Genomic DNA, 21939 nt, shown 5'->3' with positions numbered 1-21939 from the left:
TCGTCCTTGCGCACTACTCACTACTTCGCCCACTACTTCGCCCACTACTGCCCACTACTTCGTCCTTGTAAACATGCCACTACGCCCCATCACTGAACCACCACTTCACCGCCCATAAAGTCGTTATGATGAAAGGAGAACGGAAGTGACGTAATAGCTACCACTTACGAATAATAAAATTTCTTGTTCAAATATATACAGTGTTTGTCACCCTCCAGCGCTTGGCACCACTTGACTCGGTGGATAAGCTGCGATTTTTTTTTTAGAATCATTTGCTGACTTCGATGGGTATTTTATTTGTAGGTCATGCAAGAACTTTGCGTTGAAAGCAGTCTAATGCCATGTCTAACAGTGAAAATGCATGAATATGATTGTGTATAGTCAGGTTAGTGATTTGATTACTAACAAAGCAGAAACACTTGTCAAAGCAAGGGTACGCAATGATCAGTCCGAGTAAATCGTATGCAATGACGAAAGCGCAGTTTGTATGGAATTCATAATATCAGTGCATTGTAAAGCATAGACTTCATCGAAGGCAAAGTGTCTGGGCAAAGTTCTACACGTGTCATGACATTTTGTTAGCTCGCAAAATCCACACACGTAGGTCCATTCGGCCTAGAGCAGTTGCAGATAGTAGAGACCTATAACTTACATCTGTCTAGAGTAGAAGTTCTCGTCAATTTCTGGTGGCTTTTGTGTCACTTTCTCCTGCACAGGCAACGATGAAAAGGTCAGACACATAAACGTAGATTGGGACACTTTTATTAGAGCAAGTTATCAATGCTATTTCGATTTTAAAGATGACGCGACACCCAATTTTTTCCTCATACTCGGTTGTATGTGGGCTAATTGTCTTCCGAGTTCACGAATAAGTTAATGAAATTTTATCTCAATTGGTCGATAAATAATTGACAACGAGCATTTGTATAAACATGGGATTGCCACGACTGTCTGGCAACACTGGTGAACTCGCTTTTTTTTAATCGACTTTGAACGGCACTACAGAAGGCCAAATATATAACAATTATTTACTACGCCAAAGATCATCACACTTTTTACGTTAAACAGCGCAGGAAACAAAATCAAAAGACGCGATGCTATCACGAAACGACATACGCGCTTGCTAAGCATAGTTTTGTGCCAAATATAAGGATGGAAAATTAATGTACTTCCACCCAACTCCTGCCATATAGCAGTTGATAGCCTCCTGCGTTAAATTTCTGATAATACGCTTCAGCGCAGGGTAAGCAGCAAGTGGGTCTCTCAGCCGCAGGTGCATTCACGTACAAAGGTAAAAAGATGGGCGTTCACGTACCGCTTCCTGGGAGACATCGCCTTCATCCGTCCTTCGTCTCTTAGCCGGAGGAGAAGGGTCATCCTCGTCTTTGGAACCATTCACGGTGTCCAGATAGGCCCCCATCGCTCGACCTGGTCACGGTAAGGTGTCACGCCTACCTGCCCGTCGAGATCCTGTGCGGGTGTTTCCACCACTTGCCGCTGTTCCCGACAGTCTTGCGACTGCTGCGGCACCGCGATCGGAGCACGGCAGAGACCCCGTCAGTCGCGCGCTTTCGTAGAGCCGTCTCGGAAGACGACAACGATGCCGTGCACGCGCAAGTCGGCTTGCCCTTCGACACGTGCGCCCCTCACGCGGTGAATGCTGGCCAGTGCGTGGCCGCTCGATTAAAACAGCATGTCGGAAATGTTCAAGGAGCGAGTGTAGTAGAGCATGCTGGAACGCCCGAGTATTTCGTGCAAGTTGTTATCGCTAACATATTAAAGTGCCCGGAAACACTTTGAAATGAAAAGCATTTCTTAGCGAACTTCAACGACATTGAGCGTATATATATATATATATATATATATATATATATATATATATATATATATATATATATATATATATATATATATATATATATATATATATACATATATATATATATATATATATATATATATATATATATATATATATATTTATAATGATGCGCTCGTGCAACGGCCGCGAGTGCATCATGAGCGCGGCATGTAGTCATGTTGTTACGTGACACACATGTCATGATTTTTCATGTTATGACTAGTCAAATATATATATATATATATATATATATATATATATATATATATATATATATATATATATATATATATATATATAGATAGATAGATAGATAGATAGATAGATAGATAGATAGATAGATAGATAGAGAGATAGATAGATAGATAGTCAAGTAGATCTTCCGTGAGCGGTCACAACGTGGTTTATTTCGACGTTTCGGCCTAGAGTGTGGCCTTCATGATCCTCGTCTTTGGAATAATTCATTGTTTCCTGATGTCCATTGTGTCCAAATCCTGATGAATGTCAGACTCTAGGCCGAAACGTCGAAATAAACCACGTTGTGACCGCTCACGGAGGATCTACTTGACTATATGCAACGTCACGGCCACTCAACCACAATGCCTGCCTATATATATATATATATATATATATATATATATATATATACATATATATATATATATATATATATATATATATATATATATATATATATATATATATATATATATATATATATATATATATATATATATATATATATATATATATATATATATATATATATATATATATATATATATATTAAGGTTGCAGGTTAAGCAGGGGTGGATGGCAGGACCACAGAAAAACGTCACGCACGCCTCGTTACCTCGAACACTTTTTTCTTTTTTTTTCTTCGAATTCGTGGCTTTCTCAGTGTGATCACGCGCGCACGCGTGGACAAGTAGTGGCCTCCCACGGTGATTTCTGTAACGAGCGAGCACGCCATGTTCAACTCAGCCAATGGCGAATGAATGGCCTTGCTACGTGTGATTTTTCGGTATATTCCGTGATTTGTTTAGAAAGGAGACAGCAATTTTCAGCTGATTTTGATAATTTATTGTGAGCTTCAGGTCGCGTGCTGCGCTATAATATTTGGCTCGCGTGTTGTTGAGAGCCTCTACTACCAATCGGCAGCGTTTTCTGACCATGCTCAAAACGTGTTGCAGGGCCCCTTTAATATCTGCATGTTTATGAGCCATTACAAATATATGTGATTATAAGGCATGTCGTAAGGAAGAGCTGCAAATGCTTCGATCACCCGATGCTCTTTGACGCGCACAGACACCACACAGTACATTTCGCCTCCATCGAAATACGACTGCTGCGGCCGGGATCTAACCTGAAACCTTCTGGTCGGCAGTTGAGCACTGTAAACGATGCACCAATCAATCGCTACACCTCTCTGCGCGTTTGCTTGAATTATGGTCTGCGAGACTTATCAATGAGCGTAAATCTCGCCTTGTTCAAACCACCGAGTCGGGTGATAAGCTCAAAAAATATGCTCTCATGGCTTAGGTACCCCAAGGGTCACGCGGTTTAAGAAAATATCTCAACGTTTTGATGTAGACGTTCTGTTTTATTCAAACATGGAAGTATAGGTAAAGCTTGCGCTGCGTTTGAGAAGATGGCTAGAGGAAGAGCTGGTGCAGGTTGATTGGTGAAGCATCGGAAAGCCGCTGTAGTAGTGGTTATTGAAGAAAAGAAGGAGCTAATTTCTGTCTTTCACGAAGGCGACACGGCTAAGCTCTTTGTAGGGGAAGGAAATAAACAAGAAAGAGGAGAGATGAGATAGGCCTGTTCTGTTGGTGTGGTTTTTAGTATTCTCATCTCCTGCGGAAGCATGCCGATAGGCCAGTCCAGTAAATGCACTAACGGTGGACTTCGCCAGCACAACACTATTTCAAAGAGAGCGTCGAATTAACATACTCCAGCCCATTGCAGATCGTGTTGGTGGAACTGTTTCAACATGAGAGTGTCATATGTTGGCGTCCACCACGGCTCCACTGACGTTTGTCTGTTGCAGATAAGACGTTGTAAGCTACAAGTCTATAAGAGATGGCAAAAAAAATATACTAGAAGAACAAGTTCTCTCGCTGACAGTCGAACCTATGACCCCTCGATCCGCAGCACGCGGCGCGAAACGACTGCACAACAAACACATTATGCACGTTGGTAACGGCTAGCTGTTTATGTGCACCATTTACCGCTGGCGGTACTCGGAGATCAGTGGCATTTGCGTGTTTTTCTCATCACTGGCGAGATGGCGTGAATGTGCGGAGGGCGCGTTTTAAAGGTCATCGCCCTGCGCCTTGCGATGCGCGCACGCGCCTCATCTCGTGATCGGGGTGGTTTGTATGTTTCGGACTTTCCCTGCAAGTAGGCGTTGAAGTTATGGAGAGCACGAAGGTCACTTCGCTCGCTGCAGCAGCCACGCTGGTGAAAGCAGCACGCTGCTCCCACAAAAGTAATAACTGTGACTTTGTCCGCGCTCATCCTGTGTATGCTTGTGAATGAATGAAACCACGTTTATTCCGCTTTGTTCGCACTGAGGGCGCTGCGGTGGACAGGGGCAGGGCACTAAGGACAATGGATGGAGTAGAGCTGCCTCCATTTTATGAACGGACTACATAAAGGCAGCTAAGTGGGGCCGCTTATTGACTTGGATGTGGCTGTCGCGGAGCAGTGTCGCCGACCGGTGGCGTGGCTGGGTCCTGGAGGCACAAGATGAGTGCTTCTCCAGAACTCGATGGCACGATCTGGGGGCGAACGCTCTGGACAGGCCCATGTCCGGAGAGAAGAAGGCGAGGACACGAATACCTACAGGTTGGTTGTACACAGGGCACTCCAAACAAATGTGCTTGAGATCAGCCCGGCATTGCGCGTAGAGGAGAAACCTGTCATGGGTGGTGGTGTGTCACCTCTGCGAAAACGGTTTAGCTAGAAAGGAGTAAGGAGTGTTCCTTTCTGAATGTATAGTTGTGTGTTCGTTCCATGCTTCCTTCTTTGGGTTTGACCAGAGCACTTTAAGTGTCGAGGAGTGAGACCTGTTCGCGCCCGGCCTGTGTATTTGTTTTTGATGCGTTTTTGTTCCTATTGAGGAACTAGTTGCAAGTTTCGGGTGGCTTGACGTTCTTTGCGTGAAAACACAACTTGTTGCTATATCATTCATTCGTTCAATCATGTCGTAAGACAATCCAACGAAAATTGCGGGACTTTTAAGCTTCGCCTTTAAGTGTTAAATGCAATAGGGATATCCTGTCACTAGTGCGTGCTTTAAATACTTGGTTCATGAAATTCTTTCGAACTTGCTATGCACCCACTACGTGGCCTTAAGGGAATAGACGCACTAACGTGTGCCTTTTGTAGTCAGTGACATGCTTCAAACAATGAAGTCGTTATGATAATCACAAGTTTTGACGCCCGATGTCAATGTTATGCTTGTACCATGTAATATTACTGCAATATTTCATTGTGCATTGTGCAGCATGTATACAGAATGCGTGTAAAGCACGAGTTACTTTCACTGCATTTCCAAGGCAGACGAAATTATTTTCACTGTATTCACAAACAGTGGCGTGGTTGTGTGGTAGAAGATCCGCTTGCCACGCAAGCGATCCGGTTTCGATTCCCACTTGAACCCAAAAGACCCGGGTTCGATCCCCAATCTGAGCCAGGATGTTTTAATATCTATTTATTTGCATGTTTCTCGGTCACGCATAAGACGATAATATTTCACTCACAACCAGTGACGTCGACATTGACACTGGTATTTCTATGAAACGAGCTTTTAAATGCTATCGCGTTGAGACTGCTCAACTACATTTGCGAAGACACGTTTCACTTTAATGTTGTACGAATAATTGTGACAGAGGAATTGGTCATTTGTTTTTTTTTCAATAACACAGTCACGAAGACAACAGGACGCGCGAACTCGTGGAAGCGTTCTTCATCAAATTATGAGCTGATGATTGCATATCTGATCCATCTCTTTGTGTGCTATATAATGAGGTCAAATGGCTAACCATTTATTTCACTTCACTTAATTTCTGAGTATGCATGAGTTGGTTTTGTTGCTACAACACTTCGTTTCACCAAACTTCGGTTGTTAGCAGTCGTACTGTATCCTTCTGTTTTTCTGCTTCATAGAGTTACTTTATATGCTACCTTCAGGTAGTGGAGTTGCGCCACTGATAGAACCCGCCGCTCGCGCCCCCATTCGTCCAGTGCGTTCACGTGCGCAAAACATTGGCCCCGTATCTGCATTTAATCTGCAAATGTCTTCGAAAGACGATAGTCTTGCGTGTGGAGAGAGTGAACAAGACATTTTTTTTTTTTGATGTTCTGCGCAAGAAGATCGGTGAATGGTATTCTGGAAGCGCTGAGTTAGAGTGCCTCGAGCACGCAGCGGAGGCGATCGAGCGCATCAAGTCACGTCACACGTGAGACATGAGCGCCATCTGCCAGTTTTCTTAGAAAACAAAGCGCGTGGCTCTGAGACGGGTGTGCGTGCCCATCTCAGGGATGATAAGGTGTAAAACGCAAGGCTACGGGTACGTGCCACCACCGTCTCGTCTTAGCAAAACGTTGGAAACACTCGCCTTTCCATGCAAGCGTTTCTACTTTCCATGCAAGCGTTAAAATTACTTATGTATGCCTTTTCTAGTAAAAGACGCATATGCAGAATATATACGCGTTGTTATGGTGCCCCAGACACGCGCAATGATTGCTTTTTAAATGACAGTCCCACAAGCATGAACGCTCAAGGTTGAGCAACAATGGTGGGCGCTGCGGATGAGGTCGGCTGTTTCAAATACCCCATGCCGTTAACAGTGGACAGACAGACAGACAGACAGACAGACAGACAGACAGACAGACAGACAGACAGACAGACAGACAGACAGACAGACAGACAGACAGACAGACAGACAGACAGACAGACAGACAGACAGACCAAAATATTTGCGTCGAAGGTCCCCAAGAAAGACTATCGTCTTTAAAAAACGTCCATTTTAGGGAAAGCCAACTTTACAGCCACGCGTGTTCTGGCGACCGCCGGATGCGCCCAACGCCACTCGTGTCTCAGCTCACTCTCCTCTCTCTGGCGATGCATTGCGGCGCGTTCCCGGCTTACGAGCTCACTTTTGTTCTTTTTTTAATGTTCGTCAAATCAACGCCTTATGGCAACATAGCTAGCAGGGTGCTCTGGGCCAACGCCTGTTAGAAAAACTAGGAGGCGTTGTCTGGGCTGACGGCATTCCTAACAAACTGTTAATGAATCTAGACGGTGACTCTATCACTTCCTTGACGGATCACTTCACCGACTTATGGAAAAAAGGAGAATATCCGGAGGAATGTAAGCGAGCCAATACTATTCTCATACCCAAACCAGGTAAACCACTCAGCCAAGATAACCTCCATACAATCTCACTTACGTCATGCCTAGGTAAAGCTATGGAGCACGTCATTCTCAACAGACTCGCGCGCTACGTCGAACAACATGACATACTCCCATATAACATGATCGGTTTCCGTCCCGGGCTGTCGACTCAGGACGCCATGCTCCTGATCAAGCACCAGTTCATACAGGTTAGCCCAGTAGATGCGAGAGCGCTCCTAGGTCTCGATGTCGAAAAAGTTTTTGGCCGCATAGAGCATAAGGCCATCCTCGAGGTGCTATCCACGCTGAGTCTGGGCAAGAGGCTTTTCCGCATAGTCAAGTCGTTTCTTAGTGGTAGACAGGCGAGCCTCACTAGGAGAACTAAAATCTAAGTTGGGGGCAATGGGCAACCGAGGCACCCCACAAGGAGCTGTGCTCTCACCCATGTTATATAAGTTAGCAATGACCAGAGTTGCGAAGGCATTTGCAGTGGATAGAAGGTATACACTTCGCAATATATGCTGACGATATAACCATATGGAGCACCAACGGAAACATAGGCCAAACGGAGACAAGACTTCAGGAGAGTGTAGACATCGTGGAAAGCACTCTCGGCTGAATGGGGATAAATTGTTCAGCGGTGAAGTCAGAACTTTTGGTTTTAAAAAATCGAGGTACCCAAGATTATCTCGCACTGTCAGGACGGATCCGCAATCAAGCAGGCCAAAAAAATAAAGTTCTAGGCTTCTACATAGAAGCGGGAGGTAGCAACCTCACTGACATTAAGCCTATTCCCCCCCCCCCCAAAAAAAAAAAACTGACCAAGTACTCGAAATTCTAACGAGAACCTCCAAACGACACAGGGGCCTTGGTGAGGACAGTGCTCTAAGGCTACTGCACGCATTCGCTCTCCGTCACTTCACCTACGTGGCAGGTCTCCTCCAATGGTCGCAGGCCGACCTGAACAAGCTCAACACCATTATCAGAAAGTTAGTCAAGGCTGCCCTAGGTATACCCAACAGTGCGTCGAACGAGAAACTCGTGAGCTTAGGCTTGCACAATACTATGCAAGAAATGGTTGAAGTGCAACGAACGGCGCAGCAAGAAAGACTAACGAGGACACGTGCGGGTCGGCTGATAGTCAGGGCAATCGGGTCTGTCCCCAATAGATCGGAGAACCCGAAGAAGGTCGAGGTCAAACTGAACGCGAAGCTTAGAGACGTGATCAGAACCACTCCCCTGCCGAGAAACATGCATTCGGAAAACAATGTGAGCAGGCGAAAAGCGAGAGCGAAAGCTTTATTGAAAGAAATTGAACAGGTAGGGCAACAGGTGGCCGTCGTGGACGCAGCCTGGGTGAAAGTCCAAGAGGCCTGTACGGCTGTGGTGGTCGACAGCTTGGGAGAGGTACGGGACGCCCTGACTATACTCACTAAGGATTTCACGGTTGCGGAACAAGCCGCGATTACTTTAGCTATCAGGAACAGAAAATGGTCATACGTCTGTAGCGACTCCAAAGCAGCAATTACGAGCTTCGGCAAGGGCTATGTCACTGGGACTGTGGTTCAACTCATGAACAAAGTCGATCCTATCGATACTGAAATTCGATGGCTTCCTGCTCAAATGGGACAACTGGACGAAACTCGGGTCAACCTCAATGAGGTGACGAATGACCTGGCACGAGGACTCGCTTGCCGTGCCGGTAAGACCCGATCCGACGCCCACTACCATTCCGGGGGCTATAAAGATAATGTAATCACTTACAACGGCGTCACAAAATATTATTACTTAGGGCGTAGGCAATTCCTACTGCCACACGCAAAATTGATCAGGGCTCAGGAAGTCACGATACGTTTACTGCAAACCGGAACTTACCCAACTCCCTATTTTCTACAGAAATTCTCCCTGACAGTGAAATTCAAGCAAGTGTGACGCGTTCGATGGCATCATTGAGATCACACACATGCTGGTGGGCTGTCCCGTGACTCTCATCGACCCCGAAGAACAATGGATTTACTTGGAGACGATGGTGCGAAGCGTGTCTTATCAAGACCAACTACGGCAGTCCAGAAAGTCCACGATGACGCCACAAGGCTCGGCCTGGCGGTAGCGACGTGGACGCGGCCCGCCTTGGTCTGAAAAGACCGGGCTTCAGGACAGAAATAACGTTTTGTGAATGAATGAATTGTCTGGGCTCGTGTGGCGTTTCTTGTACGGACGCCCAGATGCTGCCGGTGAACTAACCTAACCTAACCTACCCTAACCTAACCTAACCTAACCTACCCTAACCTAACCTAACCTAACCTTACCTAACCTAACCTAACCTAACCCAACCCAACCCAACCCAACCCAACTCAACCTAACCTAACCAAACCTAGAGTGTGAACGCGAGTGCTGCTGACAGAAGGGGTGGCTTTATTGCACGACATGCACGTCTCAGTGGGCAAAATGACGGACCTATGCGCAACTCTGCTACCTAAAGGTAGCATATACAGTAACTCTACTGCTTCATGCTCTTCACGCAGATCTTTAGAAATATTCAGCGTTTCCAGCTCGCCCACCTCTCCATTTTATGCAATTCGTTGGTGCTACGGAGGTTATAGCATGTAATAGTGGAGGCTTGCCTGTTACTAGAAACTATAGGCACAGAAATTGACAACGTGCATGATTCTGCTGGTATTGATGACATGGTGGCCGAAAGGCAGAATGATTAGTAGTGAAATCTTTCTTTAACCCCGCAAAACAAAGAACGTTAAATAATGAGTGCCTAAGCACATATTAATGTTCCCACAGATTTCCCGCGATTTCTGGCCGTGGCGCCCACATTCGGTGGTGGCCAAATGCAACTGAGATGTAAATGCACATAAAAAAACACGAGGGGCCCAACTTAATAAACCTCTGCTTCGCAAGTGTACTTGCCCAATGGTCATTCGGTTTCACTATTAACATTGTTTCGTGCGCGTCTTTGGTTATCTCTATGTAACCGGTTCTTTACGCGTATAATCACTGCCCTGCGCCAACCGCCTTCCAATCTCCGGAAAGCTTCCAGATTAATTTAATGTCTTCTGACAACCTCGCGCACGCAAACGCGGACAGTTCAATTTATACTGGAACTGAAGTGTACACCAGCATTAAGGCTCGAACGTTACATGTCGCATAGTTACATGCGGACGCGCCTCGCCGCAAGCTACTCGACAGTTAGATTACTCGACAGCCGACGACTGTTCTCATCACTACCAGTGTGCAGCGTGCATTGAATGGTATTCTGAGTTTTCATTTTCCGGGCACGAGCTCTCCCAAATAAAGAGTTTAATGTTTCCCAGTTTCGCTGCAATCTTTTTCTCCATCGCAACAACGTGACATCTGGCTGAGGTGCTCCGAGCTCGTTCCTTGATGTTCTTGGCGACCCCGAAAAGCTGAAAACCAAGCGGTCACAGTTTGAGGACAAAGACACCGAAGCCTTCCTTCAGAAACGTGCTAGACGATGTTTGTAATGTTCGCAATTTAATTTGCCTCTACCTACGACGACAAAGCAAGCTCTCACATTACAGCCCCTGTGTAACCTACATTAATCCCGCTTCAGCAGCACAGGAAGCCGCCGACGTTGCGGGAATCACGGGGTGAAGACCCGAAAGTCGCTGGAAGCATGTGAGCGGGTCGCTGTCTTCAATCAGTGGAGCAATGAATACAAGTTGCAGCACGTGTACATCACTTTCGAAGGCGCCGCTAGGACCAAGTTGCTTCTTACTAGCGTTGTGGAACATTTTCAGAACCAGGTTCTTGGTTACCTTGTCTAGCGTCGTACACAAAGAGGTGGCAAAACCTCCACTTGAAGCTCGCGCCCCGCCCCGCTGCGGTGGTCTAGTGGCTAAGGTACTCGGCTGCTGACCCGCAGGTCGCGGGTTCGAGTCCCGGCTGCGGCGGCTGCATTTTCGATGGAGGCGGAAATGTTGTAGGCTCGTGTACTTAGATTTGGGTGCACGTTAAAGAACCCCAGGTGGTCAAAATTTCCGGAGCCCTCCACTACGGCGTCTCTCATAATCATATGGTGGTTTTGGGACGTTAAACCCCACAAATCAATCAAGCTCGCGCCCAGTTCGCCAACAAAAATGTCACGCTATTCACGGAAGAAATCACCCCACTTTCCTGCCCCGCAGAACCCAAATTTTCAGAAAAAAAACGAAGGTGCACTTCCTCATGCGAGGAGTAAATCTAGAACAAACTGGCGTTGTCGCGATCAAGCACCGCGACTTTACCGCAAGACAAGAGTAGTAACGAGACACCTCGACATTCTTATCGACGACCACAACGTAATTGATCTAGTCGACCCTCTAGCCGACTGTTTTGTCTTTACTCGGGCATTTCCTGCGAAGTTTCAGAAAGTTTAGACTGTTTGGGAAAGCCCCGGACTCGGAAAAGCTAAAGGCCATTTATTACCATCGTTTGCAAGTCCAGACGAAAGCACTCTGATGCCGACTGCCTGTCCCTCTCCTCCATCAACCCACCATAGCTGTACACCAGGATTATGGCTACTTTCTGGGAAGCGTAAGTGTTGACGGCTTCGCTGAAGAACAGGGAGCAGACTCGGAACTCAGGGGCCTTGTGGGGTACCTTGAGAACAGGACCACCGTTGTTCCGAAAGCAGTCAAGCGACGACTGGCGTTGTTTTTTTTCTGAGAAATGATGTTCTTCAAGGAGAACTTCTTGCCACCTAGAGCCGTATATTTATACCTTCTAGTTGTAGCTCCATCATAGCGTCTGGAGGTTCTGGAAGCTTTACATGACGTGAAGGCTGGACACCTCAAATTTTCCCGCATGCTCTCGAGGATACAAGAAAAGTACTACTCGCCTCGCCTCACTGCCGCCGTCAACCACAACATAAAAAATTGCTGAGACTGTCAGCGACGGAAGGCACCACTCGCCAGTCCAGCTGAATTTTTGTAGCCCATCCAGCTACCTCGTAAGCTTCATCCCGTTCCGGCCCTGGTAGGTCCATCCTGTTCCAGCGGAACAGTATGGACCTACCAGGGCTGTTACTTTTGTTGGGATCCGGAAATAAACAGATCATAAATGCATACCTCAGTGGCACTGCTTAAAGGCAGTGCCACTGAGGTATTCTTGTTGTTCGCTGATGGCATCGTTTGCATCATGGCGCACCAGAGGGCCTCATCACCGACAGAAGCGTGGCCTTTGTTGCTGACCTAACTAAGGCGATCTTCACATAAAACCAGACAAGCCACCCACGACTCACAGCTTACAACACTCAGTCACGTTATCGAGTGACTGAATGTGACATCTGATTGTGACCATCACCGAGAGGCTGGTCACGTACTGTCATCAGCAAGCTTAACTGGAACGCTCAGCAGCGTGGTCTCGGCTGGTTTAACTGATGCCAGTCGCGAAGTGCTTGTTGGTGTTGTCAAAATAATACCTCGGTATGCGTGGTTAGTATCTCGGCTTGCATTGGTGACATCTAGGCAACAGAACGCAAAACCACGAAGCACTGGAGTCGATCAAACCATCCCAGGACCCCCTGCGGAGCGTTAGAGTTGAACACAATACGTTGAACACAATACATGGAACGTCATTCTTCCGGACGTGTCCTTCGCATGCGCCCCGCCGCGGTGGTCTAGTGGCTAAGGTACTCGGCTGCTGACCCGCAGGTCGCGGGTTCAAATCCCGGCTGCGGCGGCTGCATTTCCGATGGAGGCGGAAATGTTGTAGGCCCGTGGGCTCAGATTTGGGTGCACGTTAAAGAACCCCAGATGGTCAAAATTTCCTGAGCCCTCCACTACGGCGTCTCTCATAATCATATGGTGGTTTTGGGACGTTAAACCCCACAAATCAATCAATCAATCCTTAGCATGCAACACGGCCTCATATAACAAGTTGGTCTACTAAAGGGGCCCAGAAACAACTCGACACCATCCTATCACATGACGAAGGAAACCTGGACGTACCGGTCTACTTTCAACACTCCACAGAAACCGGACAACTCGCCCGTCTGCATATTAAAAACATCACAGCATATCCACGAGGTAAATGATGACGAGTGGGGTGAAGCGTACATACGGACGGATGGACAGACGCACGAACGGACTGACGGACACTTCGCCCCACTCATCATCATTCACTCCATGGGTATGCTGTGACGCCATTTTAATTCACATGCAATGCAACTAGCTACTACGATTACGACGATACGGGACATACGACCCACGGTATGAGAAGCTTCGCCCCTAAAACAGCCAACGAAATACCTACAGTCATCATTACAACCTTCGATGACGCACGTAGCATATCAGCCCGGCGACCGTCTTTGGGCTGGACGTCGACACGCCCACGTCCACTTTTGCGAAAAGCTTCGTCGAGGATGCTTCGTACCATACGATGTGCTTTGACATCCCGGAGCTTTCGACCCTTAGTTATCCGGACGAACTTTCGGTGGTGCCGCGCACGACCTGAAGTCGTCCATGTCATGCGCATTAGGCCATCTTATATTAGCAAATCTGAGGACTCTACTTTTAAACTGCTTTATTATTATACTTTGTTGTGTAAGCGCATTTTCTCTCTTACCCTACTTATTATGTTGCATCGGAACAATGCACATTCTGATGTGGGCCTGGTTAAAAAAAAGAAAGAACAAAAGAGGTGCCCGTACAGGGGCTTTTGTTTTTTTATGTAACCAGTAGCGTAGCTAGGGGGTGGCACACCAGGCCCACGCAGCCCTCCCCCGAATTTTTTTAGCAAGCCATACATAGCGCGAAATCCCTTTTTTCCTGCCTTGCCCCCCATCAGATCAAAAAGGTGCACCCCCCCCCTCTAAAAGATTTCTGCCTACGCGCCTTCATGTAAACGATCCGTCACACGTTACACTTCCTTGCGCAAGCAGCGCCCTGGTATCTGAAAACCTTCCAGATTATTTTAAAATCTTCAGATAACTTTCAGTGTTCAAACTCGAACAGTTCACTTTATGCTGGAAGCAACGCGACCACAAGCTAACAGGCACGAATGTTCCATACCGCATGCATTTCTACCAAAGTGCCTTAACTCACAGCAGGTCACTCGATGGCCGGCGACTGTTCACGCCAATTTCAGGGCTAAGCTTGTAATGCTTGCATTTTGATTCTTTTTCACTTTCCGGGTACAAGTTCGGCCAAATGTAAAGTTTCATGTTTCACTTTTGCTGCAGCCTTCTTCACCATCACAACCAAGTGACAAAAAGTGTCGTGTCGTGATCGGCTGAAACAGTTTCTTTCGAAAATTTTCAGCGTAAGACGTTTTTGTAATTACTGATCCTGGATGGCCAAAACTAAGCTGGTTTGAATAGCAATGACATTAGCTTGTGAGCTGAGTTTGTAGCGAAACGCCAGTACTTTTTCTCGTTCGCCTATAAACTGTGGCGCACAACCACTACCGGTGATTTCATAGAATATTATAGAACTTCTGAATAAGGGAGGGTTTATTATAGAAATTTTACAAGTTATATATAAAAAATTTTGCGTGCTCGATCAGATGTATTCGCCTATGTAAAAAGAAAACAAAACAAAGCTTTGAAATGATATTATTAATAATTGGTAATAAACTAAAATGATGCCCTAACTTTTTATACATACATCCTTTTTTGTACTTTTTTTCGTAAAGCTTGCGCACGTGTGACTGACTATATAACCTAATCGTAACTATAATGGTGTGTTATGATGTGTCGGTGTTTTACAGTTTGGTTTCACAGTTGTGTATAGATGTTTTGCATATGTAATCTTTATATTGATTGTTACTTTTTACTTATAAGTTGTGCCCTTCCTGCATTATTTCCTAATAGGATTGGCAGTATGTACTAAATAACTAATATAAAATAAGGGTGTAGACACAGAAAGATAATATTTACTGCTTAGCTAGTTTACTGATTTGGTTTTCTATAATGTAGTTCCTTACAGTCACGCACAGCATCACATTGAAGAAACCAGTTTATTGGCTGGTTGGTTCGTTGGTTGGTTGACCCTTTTAAACTGGAACAACCCACCATGGAAGATAGGCCATGAAACGAGCGGTTCCTTGTTATATAAAAGTTTTTTTTATAATTTCAAAATGTTTAGAAGTACACAGTTTTGAAATAACTCGTAAGGTCTCTCTGTCACGACGTGGGAGCGGCCCACTAAGCGCTAAACGCACGCACCGAAGGACCACAATAAAAATTTTTATCTATCCATCAGTTGAATTCACGAGAAGAAATAAAAAGAAGAACTAGTTTACTTGCGCGTGAAGGGCATCAATATCGTCTTCTGCGGTTGTATCTCTAAATCTTTTTCCAGATTGGCCCATCCCCCTTCGTGAGGGAGCGTCATCCATCTGAGATCATAATCATCATCATCATCGTTGACATCGTCTTCTGAGACGATGCATCTAGAACATTCTCTGCGAAGGCACGTGACTGACGTGGTCTCTGCCGTGATCCGGTCGCGGTGCCGCAGCAGTCGCAAGACTGTCGGGACAGCGGCAAGTGGTGGCACGGTCCACCCGAAATCACGACGGGCAGGAACGCGTGACGTCTTGCCGCGGCCACGACTTCCTACGGGCGCCCGGCCGGACGACAACATGGCCACTTCGAAGGACGAAGACGATTCTCCACCGGCGAAGAGACGGAGGACCGACGAAGGAGATGCGTCCCAGGAGGCGGTACGTGAACGCTGACTTGTTATCTTGATATAAGTGCGTCTGGGGCTGAGATACCCGTTGCATGGTTTGCAGAAGACACTGTCTCTGTGGGCGAGGCGAGGTACAGTGCCAGAAGGCAATTTGAAGTGGTAGGCCATTACCTAGCGCCGTAACACTTATAAGGAAATTTAGAGTAATAGCAAATGCATATGTTATCGGAGAATTACTCTGGTTAAATTGAGGACCAATTAAGTATTCGCTTCCTCAGTGCGCGAGGCACAATTTAATGGCGCCACGAACACCGACGTGTGGGTGCTACACCAGACACCCAAGTCATGGTTTAGGGTTGCCTATTCCTTTTCCTTCTGCTATTTGATTTTGCCAGTTAAGCACATTGGCGCTTTTGCTATTGCTCTATTCTTTGCGCATTTCAATTCTGATTGCTGTTATGGGCATGCATAGGTCGGCGAAACATGTGGAGCTTGTAGTGCCGTGGCTAGGCGGCTCCAACGAAGACGAAACGTGGTAGCGGGTGGCCGACACGGCCGGCGGAGATGCCAGCTGACTAATGGCGCAGCGTGGCGCGGAAAGCCGAATACGACCATTCGTCTGTAGTGCTTGTCACAAACTATGCAAACAAAAAAAATGTTCCGTAATGGCGCAAGTATCATCGCTGCCGAGCGAGGCGCCACCAAAGCAACTTGAGTAACCAAAGCGAAACTAGAACAGTCAACATCAGAACACAACCGAGCTCCCTCAGTCGCACTCAGGAAATTTATTTCGCGATTGGAGCCGACTCGGACTCCGACTGCGATTTCGCAGACGCACAGCTCAGGTGGACCCACTTAGACTCGGCAAAGTATTACTCACCCAGACTCGCTCAGACTCGAGCTCAGACCTCGATCTGCGTCATTAGTCCGATTGAGTCATCTTTGGTTAGGAATTCTTGACTCTGTATCACTGGTGTGCGAGGTATTTTACAGTCAGTTAAAAGAAAGCAGTCAGCTTTGTGGCGCGGCTTTGCCGTCCGTACAAGAACATCGGGATTCATTCTCAGATCGGCTTATATATCACTGATGACAGTAAGAAGTTCCTCATCTCTTATTTTTGAAATGTATGACAACATGATGAATGGCTTGAGAATTTGCCCTGTGAGCTTAACTGTCAGCAATTCAGCGCACGTATTTGAAAACGGATGAGCAATATCTCACCAATGATCTTTCCTGTGTGGCGAAAGCGTATTCTTTGCGGTAATCCTGAGTATTGATATGCAAATTTTTTGCGGCAATTGCACAAAAACATATTATATGCGTATTATTGTGAGCGTACATCTAAGTAAGGTGGTGCTCATGATTTCTTAATGACACTACAAGTCCATTTTCAGGCGGAAATTCCTTTGCGATCTGTTACTGTATTTCCGGGAAGTGGTGGCTGCTGCTGGTTTCTCACTGAACAGTTTCAGCGCGTTGGTGGATTGCTTTAGTTGAGCAATCGAACCTCCGCCTCAATGTAACCATAGGTACGGTAAGTCATACCCCACTTTCAATATGTCACTTCCGGTTGTGCATTATGATTCATATCCCCATTATGATTCATATCCAAGTGAATATTTGTTCCGGTACACGCCTTCGCCATTGGTCTTCCGTTGGCCTGACCTCTACGCCTGTGTGTGTGCAGCAAAACCATATCCAGTCGGGCCTACCCGAACAGAAACCAGTGGACATCGATGAGAGAATCTACTCTAGACAGCTGTAAGTTGGAGGCTAATAAATAGCCTCTCTGACGTCTGTTATAGGTTCAATGACCCGACGTGCGTCTGGTCTTTCTGAGTGAGTGAAAAGTAATTTGCAGTATGGAGGGCAGCTCGGACAGTTATCTTCTGAAGAAGGGTGCGCTTCGCAAACGCACTTGTGTGTGCATTAGTGTCATGTGAATGAAGAACGTTTTCAACACAGTAAATACGATTTACATACAGACTACTCACTCACGCATATGCACTGTGACAAATATTTCGAATTTCTCACTCAACACACAAGGCATCCCACTGCGCATAAATATATTCATTCATGCATTATGATTCTTTGGCATAGCATTCTAGTGCTGCGTGATTGAAAAATCTAGAAACGTGCAAACCAAATGAAAAAAATCGCAGCATATCTACGGGGTGAAGGATGATGAGTGGGCGAAGCTCCGGAGGGAATCATCGGTAGACCGTCAATCTTCCGTGTGATTCTCCGAGTCCATCATCATTTAGAGACGTGAAAAACGCATTGTGCGTATGCCGTACCACTTGGGCCTCCCACTTCCGTACGGCAGGATGTTGGTAACGGTGTCGCGCAGCGTCACGGCGCACCAACAGCGAACGAATTTTATTACGAAGCTTTCCCTAGCGTACGTCGCCGCACTAAAACGAACGATTGCCTTCCACCAATGACGCGCGCCTTATGTGACATCATTCCTATTATAACATCTCGCATCTTTCATTTTCAACTACAGGTACCGCCATCTAGCATTTTATCTCGCATCTATTCATCAACTCCAAGTACCACCATCTAGTTTTATAACATTTCGCATCAACTACCGCCATCTAGTGAACACTGCAAGAAGTAAACTAGATTGACTGATTGATTTTGTGGGGTTTAACGTCCCAAAACCACTACATGATTATGAGAGACGCTGTAGTGGAGGGCTCCGGAAATTTCGACCACCTGGGGTTCTTTAACGTGCACCTAAATCTGAGTACACGGGCCTACAACTTTCCGCCTCCATCGGAAATGCAGCCGCCACAGCAGGGATTTGATCCCGCGACCAGCGGGTTAGCAGCCGAGTACCTTAGCCACTAGACCACCTTGGCGGGGCAAGTAAACTATAGGTGGCTACCTAGTATTACTACAACTACATACCTCAGAGAATGCACCGACTCACTCTTGAAGGAGCTTCGCCCCTAAATAGGTAAAATAAAAAAAAAACTTTCTTGTCAAGTGGAATCGAAACATACGATACTGAGCGTAGTTTTGCGGGGCTGTAAGCGTTATAAACAAGGTTCACTCACATTGTGCATATTGCAATTTTAGTTTTATTTTGTTTGCTGGGAACAAAGTATTCCGGGAAAAATTTCTTGCCAATTATCTGATCGAGATACCTTGATGTCTCGCCTACATAGGTGCGCTTAAATAGTGACGATTGAGATTTTTTGCAACGTTGCCTTGGTCGGCCACTTCGAGAGGTTTTTTGGAAGCTGTACCAGAGACAGCAAATCACAATATATGAAACTCACTACGTTGGACGCCAATACTCGCAATGACACGGGCAAAAAAGGAAAATGCCTTTCGTTACCTTGAGTGTTTCACGCAGCTTTTAGAGGGAACTGTTTCAAAGAACGTCGGTTTAGTTCCTTTCATTGTTGCTCAACCTGACCTGTGATTGCCCACGTACAGACAAGGTTAATATTAGTACGTCAAAAGCACACAAAAGCATGAAACATACAAATGTAACCCATATGAATCATAAAAGCAGATGAACCGTTGTTGTCACTGAAACATCGAAACTTTATTCACACATTGTTTATCCTCTGAAGTGTGCTGTGCACCGAACAATATGCGTGCAATTCGATCTGCGTAGTGTGTGGGGCCTCGCTAAATGGGGTAGTTATCTTCACAGCTGGAAACAGCGTGTTTAACGGGAGTGTAAACCACTCCTATACCCCATCCCCCTCTTCCTTCCCTAAACAAGGAATATGGCCCCACCGCGGTGGTCTAGTGGCTAAGGTACTGGGCTGCTGACCCGCAGATCGCGCGATCAAATCCCGGCTGTGGCGGCGGCTGCATTTTCGTTGGAGGCGGAAATGTTGTAGGCCCGTGTGCTCAGATTTGGGTGCACGGTAAAGAACCCCAGGTGGTCGAAATTTCCGGAGCCCTCCACTACGGCGTCTCTCATAATCATATAGTGGTTTTGGGACGTTAAACCACACATATCGATCAATCAAACAAGGAGTATGCTTGGAACCATCGAAACCTTTTTGCTCGGAAACTGTTTAAGACTCGAAGTAAGCAACAACGAATATAAAAGCACAAGTCACGTATGACCCACGTTACAGCTACGTTCTCGGGCGCGACGCCATGGTGCGCCTGGCCCAATCGGACGTTCTTATTGTGGGCATGGGAGGCTTGGGTGTCGAGATCGCCAAGAACGTCGTCCTTGCCGGCGTCAAGTCTGTCACCATCTACGACGAGCAAGTGTGCACCGGTGTGGACCTCTCGTCTCAGGTTAGAGACCATGCTCTCAACAATTTTTAAGTAAATTTCGGCTCTGACACGAAAGGGGCTTAATTTTTTATCTTCTTGCTCTAAGGCTGTTGTTAGTTGCCACTGAAACTGTGCACTGAATTTCGTGTGATGCAAAAATATTTGAAGAATTAAAAAGTGCTTACTTTGGAGGTCATAACAGAAACAAGCTTAGACGCATCACTTTCGTCTACTGCCCGCAAACATGCCGGATTACATGATAGTCAACCGAATTAAACAAGGCCCTTTGGCGGCGTACTTCATTACCATGCGGAAAATAATGCAGTGGACTCTTCTACGAAGCACATATATGCATTCCAAATGCTTAAAGTTTGTGTCTGTAAAGTCATACATGCCCTGAGTCTCGCGGAAATAGCAGCTAAGTTAATTGAACATATGTAGTAAGTCCTTCGTCAAATGATAATCAGGTATATAAATCAGGACACCAACGTAATTGCACCACTTGAAGTAATTGACCTCAATACAATTGAAGATGTCACGACCGTTATTTCACTTTTTTTTGCCAGCGAAGCCGTTTAGGCTAGGCGTCGTGTGGCTAACGCGCAAAAAAGCTCACACGCATCACACGCATAAAAGCTATCATAATCGAAAGCGGGTATGTGCTAAAGAAATTGGGTAAATTGAACTACTCACCAGCGGTGGTATAAAAATGAAGAGAGCAACCGCAGCAGTGGCTACAGTAACCGCAAAGGTAGCCATATGATTAGAGCGTCCGCTCTAATCATGTGGCTACCTTTGCGGTTACTGTAGCCACTGCTGCGGTTGCTCTCTTCATTTTTATACCACCGCTGGTGAGTAGTTTAATTTACTATCTGCGGCCTTGCCATATCTGCCCGTGTACCACACAGCTACATGAAAAATACATGCATTATAAAAGGGGTCCCAAGATGGTACTCGGACGAAGAGCTGTTAACCTACCTGAGACCTCAGGGAGTATACCACGCAAGAAGAATCATACGACGAGTCCAAACCTCATCCAACGAATGGGAATCAAGGCGCACTGACTCTGTAGTTCTCACATTTGCTCCCAATTCGGAACGTCCAGAGAAGATCAACCTTAGCTTCACCAGACACGAGTTGGTAGACTACGTGGAGACGCCACCACGCTGTTTTAAATGTCAGCGTTTTGGACATGTTGCTAAGCACTGTCATGGGGAACAAAGGTGTAAGCGCTGTGGGGGGCCTCATGACTTTAAGACGTGTACAAGTAAAAAAAAACTTGTGTGTGCAAACTGTGGCGGCGACCGCCCAGCTAGCTACGGCCGATGTCCAGCACGAACAGCTGCGCAGCGAAGAAATAAGACGTTTGTCCTCAGCCCGAAGACTGTGAACGAACCATCGCTCACAAAGAAGACGTCCGGCGCGCCACAACATGGCGGTTTGGATAACGCGTACGCAGGAAATTTTCCGCGCCTAAACCCGACAAGAGCTGGTACTGAGTCAACGCAAGTGCTCAACGCTGGTGAGAAATGTATCACGAAAGAGTCCGCCAAGCGCACCTACGCTGATGCACTGAGCCCATCTCAAGTACCATCTGGAAGCCAACAGCAAGAAAACCTCGAGCACGTTATTCGCGCTCTTTTCACCGCGCTACGTTCACACGTCGCGAAGATGCCTGCGAGTTCAACGAAGGATATGTTGGAAGCTGTCCTGGCTCTAGAGTCAGTGTTACTTTGCTCTGCTTCCACAAACACACAGTAGAATAATGGCAATGT

The 21939-nt window shown here is 46.3% G+C and overlaps 2 protein-coding genes across 2 annotated transcripts in view; one reads left to right on the top strand and one right to left on the bottom strand.

Annotated features, from left to right (window-relative positions):
- LOC119169675 (ubiquitin-like modifier-activating enzyme 1) overlaps window positions 1–1566 on the bottom strand; it is a 50459-nt gene extending 48893 nt beyond the window's left edge. The window contains exons 1-2 of the mRNA XM_075885652.1: window positions 1316–1566; window positions 653–708 (exon numbers count right to left, since the gene is read on the bottom strand). Of these exons, the coding sequence (XP_075741767.1) occupies window positions 653–708; window positions 1316–1420 (161 nt within the window). The 5' untranslated portion in view covers window positions 1421–1566. The remainder of the gene's footprint in view (window positions 1–652; window positions 709–1315) is intronic.
- Window positions 1567–15692: 14126 nt separating this feature from the next.
- LOC119169676 (ubiquitin-like modifier-activating enzyme 1) overlaps window positions 15693–21939 on the top strand; it is a 97789-nt gene continuing 91542 nt past the window's right edge. The window contains exons 1-3 of the mRNA XM_075885651.1: window positions 15693–15941; window positions 17598–17671; window positions 20017–20185. Coding sequence (XP_075741766.1) covers window positions 15861–15941; window positions 17598–17671; window positions 20017–20185 — 324 coding nt within the window. The 5' untranslated portion in view covers window positions 15693–15860. The remainder of the gene's footprint in view (window positions 15942–17597; window positions 17672–20016; window positions 20186–21939) is intronic.

This window comes from Rhipicephalus microplus, chromosome 2, assembly GCF_043290135.1.
Source record: "Rhipicephalus microplus isolate Deutch F79 chromosome 2, USDA_Rmic, whole genome shotgun sequence".
NCBI lineage: Eukaryota > Metazoa > Arthropoda > Arachnida > Ixodida > Ixodidae > Rhipicephalus > Rhipicephalus microplus.
The sequence above is the reverse complement of the archived record's forward strand: the minus strand, read 5'-3'. Positions and strand labels throughout refer to the sequence as shown.